Source organism: Ursus maritimus, unplaced genomic scaffold (assembly GCF_017311325.1).
Source record: "Ursus maritimus isolate PB19 unplaced genomic scaffold, ASM1731132v1 scaffold_14, whole genome shotgun sequence".
In the NCBI taxonomy this organism is placed as follows: Eukaryota; Metazoa; Chordata; class Mammalia; order Carnivora; family Ursidae; genus Ursus; species Ursus maritimus.
The window spans coordinates 48,390,655-48,403,706 of record NW_024423786.1 but is presented as its reverse complement, the minus strand read 5'-3'; the positions used below and the strand labels follow the sequence as shown (position 1 = coordinate 48,403,706).

The 13,052-nt window shown below is 58.0% G+C and overlaps 3 protein-coding genes across 4 annotated transcripts in view; 2 read left to right on the top strand and 1 right to left on the bottom strand.

The window, feature by feature from the left end:
• The window catches only part of NACC1 (nucleus accumbens associated 1), a 6,292-nt gene extending 6,029 nt beyond the window's left edge, over positions 1-263 (top strand). The window contains exon 6 of the mRNA XM_040629223.1: positions 78-263. Coding sequence (XP_040485157.1) covers positions 78-174 — 97 coding nt within the window. The 3' untranslated portion in view covers positions 175-263. The remainder of the gene's footprint in view (positions 1-77) is intronic.
• A 1,773-nt stretch (positions 264-2,036) lies between these two features.
• Positions 2,037-4,889, bottom strand: STX10 (syntaxin 10). Of its 2 annotated transcripts, none has more exons than XM_008711728.2 (8): positions 4,728-4,889; positions 4,318-4,487; positions 4,081-4,175; positions 3,942-4,004; positions 2,908-3,015; positions 2,713-2,815; positions 2,520-2,614; positions 2,037-2,427 (listed from the first exon to the last, which is right to left on the bottom strand). In XM_008711728.2, the coding sequence occupies exons 1-7, from the start codon at positions 4,760-4,762 to the stop codon at positions 2,526-2,528; spliced, it is 663 nt and encodes a 220-aa protein (XP_008709950.1). In that variant the 5' UTR covers positions 4,763-4,889; the 3' UTR covers positions 2,037-2,427; positions 2,520-2,525. The 2 variants fall into 2 exon arrangements, with proteins under 2 accessions (XP_008709950.1, XP_008709949.1); XM_008711727.2 differs by having other exon boundaries at positions 2,709-2,815; positions 4,728-4,888.
• A 2,725-nt stretch (positions 4,890-7,614) lies between these two features.
• Positions 7,615-9,440, top strand: IER2 (immediate early response 2). Its single transcript, XM_040629221.1, has one exon. It carries the CDS (start codon positions 7,778-7,780, stop codon positions 8,444-8,446), a length of 669 nt encoding a protein of 222 aa, XP_040485155.1. The 5' UTR covers positions 7,615-7,777; the 3' UTR covers positions 8,447-9,440.
• The last annotated feature ends 3,612 nt before the right edge of the window (positions 9,441-13,052 follow it).

Sequence of the window (13,052 nt, the reverse complement as noted above, 5' to 3'; positions counted from 1 at the left end):
AAAAAAAAAAAAAAAAAAAAAGACTGTGGGCCCCCCCACCTTCCCCGGCCGCCCACTCACCCGCCTCTTTCACGCAGGACAGACCGCCCGCCCTGTCCGTGTGAAGTGCCAACGCCCTCCCCGCCCTGGGCCGACCCCCCACTCCCCGGGCCCGTAAGTGAGATTGCACATTAACTACTGTAAGGAGAGGAGCCGCACTGGGAAATGTGAACCATGAGAATATCAGTGACACTGATGAGAATAAACTAAACGCCTTTGTAACAGCCCTGCCGCATACTGGTCTCTGGGGACACGGGGCCCAGGAAGGGACAGTCGCTGCTCACAAGGGCTCTGCACTTGGGCACAGCCATTCCAGACATCACATTGCAGAACATCAGTGGGTGTGTTGGGGGGGGGCAGTGTCCCCCTTTCAGATGGGAGAAACAGGCTTAAAACCAAGCTGCCAGTAGCTTCCACTTAAAGTGGGGCACCTAGCTGGCTTAGTCAGTAAAGCACATGACTCTTGACTTCAGGGTCGTGAGCTCAAGCCCCACGTTGGGTGTGGAGCCTAACTCAACAAAGTAGCTTCTACCCACAGCACCCTTCTGGCTACCCTGGTGTGTATAGACACGACGCCCGGGGTGTTGTGCACATGTGGGCGCCCTAGACCTGCGTCCGCCGCCTCCAAGAGGGCCCTCCATTGAATTGGCTGCACGACAGGCCCACTGGCTCGCTCCCCTTCTGTGGCTGTGCGACACCCCCAGCCCCAGATACACATCCTGGACACACCCACACCCTTCACCGCATCTGAGCCAGTGTACCCACGCACTCCTGTGTCAGAAGAGGGAACACAGAAGTGGAGATGGCAAGTCAAATTCAGCGGGTGTCCTTTAACATACCTTGAAGAGCTGTAGGCCCTGAGGTTAGAGAAGGACAAAATGTTCTCGAGTCAGATGGAAAAGACACAGATGGGCCCTAGGGTCCCCCAATTCAGAAATGTTTCTAGTAGCACGGGAAGGTTACTCACCAGTACTAGGGGTCCCATCGAGTCAGAAGATAATTTGCCTTGAGGTGGGAAAGGAAGGTTCGTCCTCTGCCCAGGCCAGGCCTGTCCACTCCCTGATTAGGGGGAGCACCCAGACATCTTGGGGAGATGATCAAGTGGGATTTCAGTTCCCAGGGAGGCTCGGGGGAACTTTAAGAAAACCAGCCCCAGCCTCAGCTGCCAGAAAGTTGGGTTTTGAGAGCCAGCAGCAGCAACAAAAAAACCAGTCACCTCAGGTAACAGGAAGTCTTGTCTGTCTGGACACGTAGGCAACCCCAGGTAAGTGCAAACACCCGTCTGACTCCAGAAGTCCTGTCTTTTAACCCCAGGAAGACCTGAAACTAAGTACAGAAAGATCAGGCGAACCCAAATCATAGCAGTGGGTTTGCATCAAAAAGGGAATCTATCTATTTGGTTCTTTTTATGGTTTGACAGATGAGCCTAAGGCTAACGACATCCTTGTAACAGGCAGCACTTCGCAATGTGTAAATGGGCGACTGAGACCCGTGGTTCTGAGGCCTGACCGCGCACCTCGCAGGATGCAGACCTCCGAGACGGTGGGCTAAGGGTCACCGCACTTCCAAGTTTTCCCGGCTCACAGGAACCACTCTGTACTTGGGCAAGCTCTGGAAAAACCGCTGCCTTAGTGACCTGGTGTGCCACGGAGCCCAGTGTTATTGGGGCCCCTCAGAAGTGACCGCTCGGCTCCATGGCTAGGGGGCTGGCCTACGTGGGCCCAAAACAAGCAGACGTTGAAGCTAAACTTCAAAAGCTCAAGGAAGCATCAGGGTTGGAATGGTTCGATGTTATCAGTGGTGAAACCCAGAAATAAATGGGAATGTTTTTTCTGCACCAAATCCTGACCACTGAAATCCCTGACAGGCACGTGGGCGCGCAGGCACACGCGCACACATATGGACACGCCTGGGCCCCACGGTGCGTGCAAGCAGGGGGCTTTCCACGGGAGTCCCGCTCAACGAGCCACAAGACAACAGGCAGTAGGATACAAATGTGTATAAAAAAAAAAAAAGGCTGGGATTTTATTTCCAAATTAGCACGTGTAGAAGGCACAGGAGCAAACAGTTTGGGGCATCAGAGTGGAAATGCGGAGGAGTGTGTCTGAGGTTCCCCTGCCTCCACCACCTCCTAAGCGCACTTGAGACAGGCCCAGTGACAGGGGCTCTGGCCCAGGGCCCTGAAGGCCCCACTGGCTCTGGATGAGAACCTTGGGACAGCTCCCGAGGAAGGAACCCCTTCTCCCAGGGGGGGGCAGGACCTTGCCAGCTCTCCCGGCTAGACAGACGAGCGCCCTCGGGAGGGCCGGGGTCAGAGAGAGAAGAGCAGGATGAGAACCAGAAGAAGCACCCCCAGCAGCACCACAATGGCACACCACTGTCGGCGGTCTGGGGGCAAAAGGGTCAGAGGTTACAGGGGGACGGGGTACCACCCTTGCAGCCCCCTCCCCAACCCCAGTTGCCTCCCAAAGGGGACTTACCACTTGTCATGTGGGATACTTTGGCCATCTTCCTGAGGACCCCATCCATCCGGGACTGGGTGTGGTCCATCTCATGAGCGAAGGCATCCAGCATGCTGTCGATACCAAGACGGTGTCAGCCCCCAAAGTTCTGTGCACACCAGTGCTGCTAACAGGACTCCCAGCCCACCCCTAGGATCCTGGCCTCACATGCCCTGCTCATCCAGCTCCTCCCCAACACGGCCGGACATGTGTTTCAGAACCCGGATGCTCCCAGACACCATCTCTAGCTGTTGATCTTGTTGGTCCATGATCAGCTGCAGGAGGAGTGGGAACTGCTGTCAGCAAGGGGCCCTGAGCTGTCCCCAGGCTCCTCCAGCCCAGGATCCCCAACCACACGCACACACACCTGCTGTGTGGCCTGCTGCTCCTCAATGTAACGAGAGGTGACCGAGGCCATGCTGGCGTCCAGCAGGTCGCTGGATGACTTCTGGGCAGCTAGCTTGCCTGTCAGCATCTATGTGCGCACAGACCACAGGTTCAGGGAGAGACGGCCACTCGGAACAGTCAGACACAGGTTTGTGGCAAATCGAGATGGTTGTTAGAAAGGTAGTCTTGGGAATGGGATAGCCTGGGTTCCCCAGACCCACCACTTACTAGCATGGTGACCCCAAGGCCATATCACTTGACCTCCCTGTGCCTCAGTTTCCTCATCTGTAAAATGGGGGAAATTCCTGGGGCTGGAATGAGGATTTACCGAATTAATCCATGGAGAACATTTATCACATAAACAGATGTATTTAAGAATTTGGACTTGAATCCTCAAGGCAGCACACCTGGAAAGCATGTGGGCACTGATACAAGACTCTAAACTTGCGCAGGCCTCACAGCTCCCCCTCTCCCAGATTCCATGATGGGATGGAGACAGGCTGGTTTCACAACATGCAAAGAATGGACACGCAGCACAGAAGGAAAAAGTGTGCCAACAGAGGCAGCTGGGAGAGTGCCCACAAAAGGCATGGGCAGGCACACCCACAGAGGGAGATGGTATGCAAGCCGACCGCAGAGGGGGATCCACTCAGAGGCCAAGTTCACCCGCTCAGATGCCCAGGTACATACACAGAAAAAAAGTAGGCATACATACACCCTGGAAACAGTAACATACCAAACAAAAGAAGAAAAAGGAAACAGGCATCTAGACCCACACCAGGAGGCAAAAAGTATTATATACACAGAGAGGGCTCAGGTGTTCACAGCCAGAAAGAGCAGGCAGGTGCACAACCAGGAGAAAACTGCACACAGAGAAGATGGGCACTGACACAGAAGGGACAGACAGACATGCAAGGGGGACAGGTGAACACACACAGAGGGGTCAGGATTGCACGCAAAGGGGAGGGTCTCTCTGAGAGGCTCAGGTGAGGATGTTGGGTCTGGATGACTTACCTCTCTATTATTCCTCTCCATGAAGGCTATGGCTGCGGGGCTGACCATATGGTCCTTCATATCCTGGGGGCGAGGACGCCATCAGTGAGTAAAGATACCCCAACCTCCCCACACTCAGGCCACCGGAAACTCTCCTCACCTGGACTGCCTCCCGCATCCGCTCCACGAACACCTTTCTCTCCTGCAGGTCTCCGGCTGGGAGCTTGAACTTTCCTGGGTTGGCTTCCACTATGCGTAAGCCCCGCGTCAGGAGTCAAGGCCAAAGCCAGACACAACCCTCTCCTCTGCCTCAAGCCCTTAACTCCTCCCCGGTATCCAGCCGCCCCCTGCCACAGCAGTGGGCTCTCCCAGGACGTCTTGCAACCCCCCAGGATATCGATGGTCTCCTCCAGGTCCTCGAGGTCCCACTCGATGCTGCGAAGGCCGTTCCGCAGCTCATTGGTCGTCCAGTCCAGCTCTTCGCGGCCGACCGCCGCGTCCTCTTGCAGGAGCTCGCACCAGCGCTGGTACAGCCCGCGGGCCGTGTTCACCGCCTTCTGCACCTCACTGCGGGCAGGGACACACACAGCGGTCACGGCTGGGGGCAGGCGGTCCTCCCGCCCGCCACTGCGCCCCCAAATGATGGGGGGGCTCAGGATACCCTCCCACTCGGCCACGGGTCTACTACCCTGATCCGCGCACCCCGACGGCCCTGCCCAGACCAACTAGCACGCTCTGGCGGGCACGCGGGCACTAGCTGGCACGGGGACCGAGCACCCTCCTCCCTTCCTCATTGCTGTCACTCACCCGCGGACAACAAAAAATGGGTCTTCGAGAGACATGTCACCTCCCCCCGCCCGAGGCCGAGCCCCCCCTCCCCTCTCGGCTTTGATAGCGGGTCCCAGTAGAGGGGACCGCGCCGCCACCCCCGCCCCCGTCACGTGACCCGTGCCACCATCGAGAGCAGGGACGCCAGGGTAGAAAGAGAGGCCTCGGAGGCCCGAAGTGCGGAAACTTCCGCCCTTCTCCACAGCCATCTTTATTGTGGGCAGAGAAGTCTTCGCGTCTGCGTACCCCGCCGCCCCCAGCAATGTCCCAGTTATGTCTGGCTGGGTTGGGGGTCGGAGCTCGTGATCTGTCGGTTCGAGACCCGGCCCCTCGATTTGTTGCTGCGCAACCTGTTTCCTTTTGGGGCAATGTGAATAATAATAACCTCCTTCAAATCAGAGATTCTAGGTGGGGAGGAGGATCATTGGATTCCGAAATCCTCTTAACAGACTTCCGGAGCCTGCACCTTGGTTCGCCCCTGGGAGATAGTCCCAGCCTAGGGTTGGGAAAGGGTGGGGGAAGAGGTGGTCCTCTCCACTCTCCCACCGGGATGGAAGTGCGGAGTCTTGTTGGACTCTTCTGCTGCACTCTGCCCTCCTCTTTTTTCCTGCGGAGGAGGGGCGCCTCGAGATCGCCCTGGGGCGGGGTGGCTGAGTGGGGGCCCCAGAGATGCTCCCGGGGTGTGGAGTCTGGGTGCGAGGAGGGCAGTCGCGGGAGGGGGTGTGGTGGTGGCTGAGGATGGTGTGTACAAGGAAGTCCTCTGCGTGTGGGGTCTGCATCTGGCAAGGGGCCAGGAATGTCTGGAGAGAGGCTCACAGAGTTGACCCCTGTGTGACAGGGGCGCTCTGTGTGGGGTCTCCGGGAATGCATTTTGTCGGAGGTGAGCCATCACCTGAGTGGGGTCGCCGTCTGTTTCTGGAGACACTGGGCGAGATGTCTGAAGATCTTGGAGAGTTTGTGTGCCCCTGTGCTTCAGAGTTGCTGCGTAGAGTCTGAGAGATAGTTCCTGGGCTGGGGATGTCATTATGGATTCGCCGAAGTGGTGCAGGGGGAGACGGGGGCGTCCTCAGCAGGTCGCCGTAGTGTGTGGCAGGAATGCTGAATACGGACAGTTTTAAGAGCAAATAATTGCTAAGTACCCAAGGGCGGGGGGGTGGGGCCGGAGGGCGGTGCGTGAGGGTTCTCCAACGATGCATGGTTTGGCTGGGGGTGGGGGTGGGGGGAGAAGCAGAAATACCTGGGAGAGAACCTTGTAGAGAGACATAATTGTGGGGGTCTCTATGGCGGAACAAGGATGAAGGGATCCTCAGAGAATCGCCCCTTGTGTTGGCGAGGTCTTTGTGGAGGGTCTCAGGGAGTTGGCGTCAGTGGAAGCCCTGAGATCGCCCCTATCTGCCGGCGGGGGTTTTCCCGGAGGCATCACGCCTCCTTCGTCTCGGGAGCCCGCGGGGCTGGACTCTGGTCCGGAAGCCGGGGACTACAGCCAGTCCTACCTGCCGGGAGAGGGGGAGGGTAAGGGAGGGGGCGTGTTCCGAGGCCAAGGCACCGCCCCCGCCCGCCCGGAAGGAGGCTGCCGCAGCTCAGAGTAGAAATCCCGGCCCCTGTCCTTATATGGGCAGCCGGAAGCGGCTCGCGCGCCTGCCCTACGTCATTATATCCAAATTTAGTCGTGGAAGTCTGGCGCTTCCAGTGGCCGGAAGATTCTGCCCGCCTGTCGGCGGCTGGGGGAGGGGGAGAGAGGAGCCTTCCCTTAAAGGGCCCTTGCCACGAATGAATGGAGCTGTAGGAACAATTCTGCATCTTGTTTTGGAGGAACTGGGAATAGGTTTTCTTGGAGCGATAGGGCGTAGCGGAAGGTGGGGGCCGATGTTTTCCCTCTATCTGCTCGGTCTCCGCGTTGCTCAGTTTACAGCTCCTACCCCAACCTCGCTTCCCGGGGCGCAGAGGCGGAGCAGAGCCGTGTATTCCAGGGGCGCTGCCACGTGTTCACCCGGACTGTCCCGTTGCCGGGTCCTCGGTCTTGCGAGTACCCAGCCCACCCGTGGAGCTCGTGTAGAGGGAAACTGGGGGGGGGGGATGTACGGTGTGGGACGCATCAATGGCAGCCCGGGCTGGGCTCGTGTCTGCAGACATCCGCTGCCCGTGGAGTGGGCGGCTATGTCCTGGAGCCAGCCGCGCTGCCCGCCGCCTCACTGCCTACAGACAGGGGAGTGAGGAGGGCTGGCTTAGGCTAGAGACGCAAGAGCTGGAGGCCTCCGTGGCCTCTTTGTTCGTTCAGCAAATATTGAACCAATCACTCTATCTCGATTTCCCCACCTGAAGAAATCAGGTATAACACTACCCTCCGCGGAGTGGAGGTGAGGCACCAATGAGGTATTTAGTAAAGGAAAGCCCTTAACAGCGCCTGGCGGGTAGTGCTTAGTGTTAGCACGGTTATTGATTCAAAAAACATTAATCGGTTACTGATTCAAAAAAATATCAGACACCTGGTAGATGCTAGGAACTGTGCCCACGGGGGATGTACCGGTTCGAAACCCGGTCTTCCCCGGCGCGAAGGGAAACTTGCCGCCTACAACCAGCTGGGGTTTCAGACGCAAGCACGTGGGTGGACTCTGCCCCACATCCGCGGCCCCCCTCCTCTGGGCCTGCGCGCTAGTGCATTGAGGGCCCTGAGAAAGGAGACCACCCGAGAGCTCCGCGTGGACTGGGGGACGCTCCTCCTAGCCCCGACTCCCGTCCCTTCTCCCCGACTCGGTAAATTCCACCCTGTCGCTTTAAGGAGTCTCCTGCCTTGGTGCGTTGGGAAGCCCGGATGCGGCTCTCTGATTGGGCGGGGCGTCTCGGTGACTTCACTCCGGGTACAAAAGGGCTCGGGTGGCGGGCGCCAGGACAGTGCGTCCTAGCGGTGTCACAGCGTGGGTTGGCGTGAGGGGAGAAGCGTGAGGGAGCGCGTTGCCCGGAGTGCACCTGCTACCTGTCCTGCCCAACCAGGGAGTCCCCGCCGCCCTCGCCCCCGCCGTCGAGCCGCCATGGAAGTGCAGAAGGAGGCGCAACGCATCATGACTCTGTCGGTGTGGAAGATGTACCACTCGCGCATGCAGCGCGGTGGCCTGCGGCTGCACCGGAGTCTGCAGTTATCGCTGGTCATGCGCAGCGCCCGAGAGCTCTACCTCTCAGCCAAGGTGGAAGCCCACGAGCCCGAGGTGCCCTTGCCGCCCGTCCGCTCGCCTGATCCTCGCCTGCACCAGTCGTGGGAAGCGGAAGCTGTAGCCGAGGCAGCGCCCCCCGACGGTGAGCAGTCCTCTCCGGAGCCCATGGACACGCGGGAGGCGCCCCGAGCGGAGGAGACCCCAGCCCTCTGTGCCCCGCGCCCCACGAAAGTCAGCCGAAAGCGGCGGAACAGCAGCCTGAGTGACGGCGGGGACGTCGGACTGGTCCCAAGCAAGAAAGCCCGTCTAGAAGAGGAGGAGGAGGAAGGAGCCTCTTCGGAGGTCCCTGATCGCCTGCAGCCACCTCCCGCGCAAGCTGAGGGCGCCTTCCCCAACCTGGCACGCGTCCTACAGAGGCGCTTCTCTGGTCTCCTGAACTGCAGCCCCGCCGCCCCCCCGACGGCGCCGCCGGCGTGCGAGGCGAAGCCGGCCTGTCGCCCGGCGGACAGCATGCTGAACGTGCTCGTGCGGGCCGTGGTGGCCTTCTGAGGGTCCCCGAGCGGCGCTACCGGAGCCCAGAGCGCGGGCCGAACCGTCGGCCGGAGTGTGCAGACCGCAGGCGAGGCCCACCCCCGGGGGAGTGCCCGCCGAAACGATGGAGAGGAGCTGCCGCCCGGGCTACTGAGAGGCCTGAAGAGGGACTCTGCCCTCGGGGAGCCGTCGCCGCCTGTGTGCCGCGGCGGCGCCGAGGAGCCTGAGCCGGGAGCGCGAGCGCCTTCCGCCGAGACCTGCTGCGCCCACAGGTGCTGTCTTAACGGACTGGGACGTGGACCTTTCCCTCTCCTTCTGGGACTGGGAGCAGGGAGGCTTGGTTCTTGAAACTCCTCAGGGTCGGACTTTTATTTTTTATTGGGAGCTGTGCTGCCCTTTCAAGGTTTTTCAGTAGTTGGTGTTTGCATTTCCAACCTCAGAGAATTCCAGGCAGGCGCTCCCCTTCCCCCACCAATGACATACTTGTGCAAGCGGTCATCGTTGCGTCATGGGGCAGACGTGGGGAGCTTCCTGTTGCCTTGCGTGGGTGTGGGGCCTGGGAGGAGGGTCTGGGGTGTGGATCGCCCTGGGGACTGGGAGGAGGGCGTCCTGAGTCACGTCGCCCCGCTTGCTGCGGGTTTGTGCCCCGCGCCCCTGCGCCTTCGGGCGAATAGCGGGGGAGGGGGGGGCTGATCTAATTTCAGGTTACAATTTTTGTCATCTGGTGCGTTAGAGGTGGGAACATATTCACAATCTCAAGCGTGACCATCCCTCAGACACACACAACCCAGACGATCCTGGTCTGAATCACAGAAATTGGTGGGGGTGTTTAAAGCGCTGTAAGGCTGAGCTGGGACCAGTTGCTGGTGGGACTGGGCCAATTTGGGGAGGGGAAGATTCTTGCCAGGGCGTCCTGAGGTCTGTTTACCTTTACTGTGGTGAATTCTGTTTAACTTCATCTATCTGGCCTTTTGCTAGAAACGCCAGATAAAATAAAGACCATTTGAATAAAGTAAGTGCTGCCCGTCTGGTTTTCTTCCCTGGTGGGGGAGGGGCAGGGTTAAGGGGTCAGGAGCTGGCGGCGGCTTGCTGGGGCCCCAGAAACCGGTCTGACCGGCTATCACGTGGGCAGAGTGGGCGGGATGGGGTTGGGCCCCCTTTTCTTTGCCAGAGCATTTCCGTGCTGGGTGCTCTGGTGTTCCGACTCCTTAACCTCCCCCATATTTAGGAGTTTCTTCGAAATTCTACAACTCGGGTGGGGGGTGTACTTGACGAATTTGAGACGTCTGGGGGGAAATACTGCTGGGTCCAGTGCCCCAGGCGGATTTGGGAGGTCCATGCCTCCTTTGGAGACTTTGGAAGGACGGCAGGTCTCACCCCCCCCACCCCACTTGACCAACAGAATCAGCTTTGGCGGGGGCCCTACGGCCTGCGGGGGAGCTGAGGTGAGCTTTGGAGCGCTCTTTATACCCCTGTTCTAATCTCTGGCGGGTTAATTGTGTGACTCAGGCTGGGAGGTGAGTTACCAGCCTCAGTTTCCTCATCTGTGAAGTGGGCCTCTAAACAGCTTTCCCTCGAGGCGGCTGTAGATTTAGAAATGCCCGCGAGAGCCCTCGTTATTTGCTTCGGCTTCATCCAGCTCCATTTCAGTCACCGCAGAGGATAAAACGCTCATAATCTACCCTCCGCTGATCTAAGAGGGGCTGTCAGGCGTTGCCCCAGGGCGGGTGGCGGGGTGGATGTCGGGAGGACAAAGGAGCCGCAGGTGCGGGCAGTGAGGGCGGCTGGAGGCTCCGGGAAAGCGGCCGCCCCGCCTCCAGCCGGCTGGCTCCGGCGCTGCGAGCCTCCTGCGACCCCGGGGGACCTGACCCCGTGGCCCTAGGGTGGGAGGAGGAGGGTGCGGTGGAGGGCGGACCCGCCCCAGAACGCCCGCCTCCGGATCCCCTCCTGCCTGGTCCACCCGCCCCACTCCCTACTCCCCGCCTCCCTCAGGGCTCCCCCAGGGGAATCTAGCCTCGCTCGCCTCCATGGCCACCTGATTCTTTTCTGGGAAACATGGGAGACTTTAGCGCCACCCACTCGGGGTCCTGACCCATAACTCCCCAGTGGGACGTGCGGGGGCGGGAGCCCCCCCCCCCGCGGCAGTTCAGTGCGTTCGCGTGGGAGCAACTCCCCCGAGAACCTAGCCCGCCGGGGAAGTCCCTGGCGGCTGGGGAGGGGGCCTCGCTGCGCATCCTGTCGCAGGAACCTCCTGGCCCTTCCTTCCTCCCGGGAAGCGGCCTGGCTGATCCCTGACCCTGCCTCCCAGGGGGTTTCCGGGCTGGGGGCTGGAGATGATGCGGTGGGAGACAGGAGAAGCTCCCCCACGCACCTCCCTTTAAGATAGACCCCTTCCCGAGACCCCCATTTCACCCTTCAGAATAGGCAACATTTGTCACAAAAACCAGCTCTGATGAGATTTGGGGTTTTCACACCTTTACATGGCATTGGGTTATTGGGACAGGCCCTCCGGGGGGTAATTGATGGGGCAATAGCCGTGAAAACCAAAAATGTCACCTATCCCTTGATCAGTGGATTCTCCAGGGAGCCTCAAGCCTGCAGCGGGAGGCTCCAGGACCGTGTTCACTACTGGGCTGTCCAGACTGGCACCAATTGCAAACAACCTACACGCCCAGCAAACCGGACTGGTCTGGTAGAACGCGCACGACCCATGCCTCCCCAGAGAGTAAATGGCCTGAGTGGGACAGGTCTACACACCCTGGCAACACAGATACCTCAGAACTGTGATGCAGAGTGACAAAGGCCAGCTGGAGAAGTTGCGGGGTCAGAACACAGATTCTGGGGGCGCCTGGGTGGCTCGGTTGTTAAGCGTCTGCTTTAGGCTCAGGTCGTGATCCCAGGGTCCTGGTTTTGAGCCCCGCATCCAGCTCCCTGCTCAGCGGGAAGCCTGCCTCTCCCTCTCCCACTCCCCCTGCTTGTGTTCCCTCTCTCTCTGTGTCTCTCTCTGTCAAATAAATAAAATCTTAAAAAAAAAAAAAAAAGAAAAGAAAGAAAGAAAGAAAAAGAACACATTCTGGAGCCGGGCTACCAGCCCCGCTTGCTGGCTGTGCAGCACTGAACAAGTCACCTCACCTCTCTGGGCCTCAGTTTTCCCCCGGCTGCAAATTGTGGTTCATTGCGGAAGAGGAAGTGAGATACTATGTATAAAGTGCATAGTGAAAGCCTGGCACACCGGAAGTGTTATTTTATTATTGTTAGAACCCAGGATGGTAACAGTGCCGACCGTTTAGAAGCACATACAGCCATACCGACATATATGTAATGTGTATACAGATGCTGTGCATGTCCCAGAGAGCTGGAAAATAGTCCCCGCCTCCAGTAACTCCATATGAGAGTTTGGTCTCCTCCTAGTGATTTGACAAGGTTGACTCTTCCCTCCTCCAGGCCCCCACACTTCCAGCCCTCAGGCCCCAGGCGTCTGTCTACACTCACCCCTTGGTAGGTAGTCTCATTCAGTCTTCAGACTCTAAATGCCACTCTATGCTGACTCCCATATTTCCCTCCCCATCCTGGACCTGCCCCCCACCCCCAGACTTTCTGTCCAAGCCCCCTCCCTATGTCTCCTGGTGGGGCACTAAGGTATGCCAAACATAACAGGACCCAAAGAGATTTCTTGCTGTTTCCTGCCAGGCTCCCAACTGAGGAATCCTCCTTGAATCCCTTTTTCTCCTTCCCTCACAGGGCACCCAGTCACAGGTGCTGTAGATTTGACCTCTCACCCCACTCCACTCTCCTGCCTTCAGGACTCCCATCTTGGTGTGAGCTGCCATCACCTCTCCTCTGGATCAGGGCAGAGCTTCTTCGCTGCCCTTGCCCACACCGTCTATTCTGCACAGCAGCTACACAGATCTTACAAAATGCAAATTGGATCATTTCACTGTCCAGCTCCCTTCTGCTTCATCCACAGTGGCCTCCTTCCTGCCTGGAGAACAGGCCAAGTAGGTTCCAGCCCAGGGCCTTTGCACTTGCTATTCCTTCTGCCTACAATGCTCTTCCCCCAGACACCCATTCTTACTTTCTTCGGATTTCTGCTGCAATGTCACCTCCTTGGAGTGGTCTTCTTTGGCCCCTGATCTAAAATAGCTCCCCATTCTGCCACTCAGCTCCTTTACCCCTCTTCTTGGCCATCCTTAGGTCACTGCTCACCGTCTGAAAGGGTAGATTCAAGTTCTAGTTAGCATCTGTGCCCTCATTTGAATGTCACTTCCACGAATGCCCAACACAGGCCTGAAAGAGTGAATGAAGCTGTCTTGGGTAGGCAAGTGCTAAGTGCTTAATATTTATTGTCTCATTTAATCAGTGGCTTCTCATGGCTCTTAGAATAGAATTTCCCAAATTTCAGACAGTTGACAGTCAGGATTTTTGTCATATCTGCATACCGACTATACTATTATTTATCTCAAGATTTTTCTTAACGTAACTTACTTGTTAATCATTAGCCATACTTAGAAGATAACAGTTAATAAAAGTTACAGTGAAAACAAAACGTCGTAAGAGCCTGCTGAAACAGACAACTTTCTTAGGAAGGGAGATTAGCAAGAGTTAAAGACATATTATTAGGATT

Coding starts and splice junctions, on each gene's coding strand:
- STX10 (XM_008711727.2), bottom strand. CDS start 4,762: ATGTCTCTCGAAGACCCATTTTTTGTTGTCCGCGG. Junction 2,816..2,907: donor AGCAGCAGGCCACACAGCAG/GTGTGTGTGCGT, acceptor CTCCTCCTGCAG/CTGATCATGGACCAACAAGA. Junction 2,615..2,708: donor GAGCTGGATGAGCAGGGCAT/GTGAGGCCAGGA, acceptor TGGTATCGACAG/CATGCTGGATGCCTTCGCTC.
- IER2 (XM_040629221.1), top strand. CDS start 7,778: ATGGAAGTGCAGAAGGAGGCGCAACGCATCATGACTCTGTCGGTGTGG.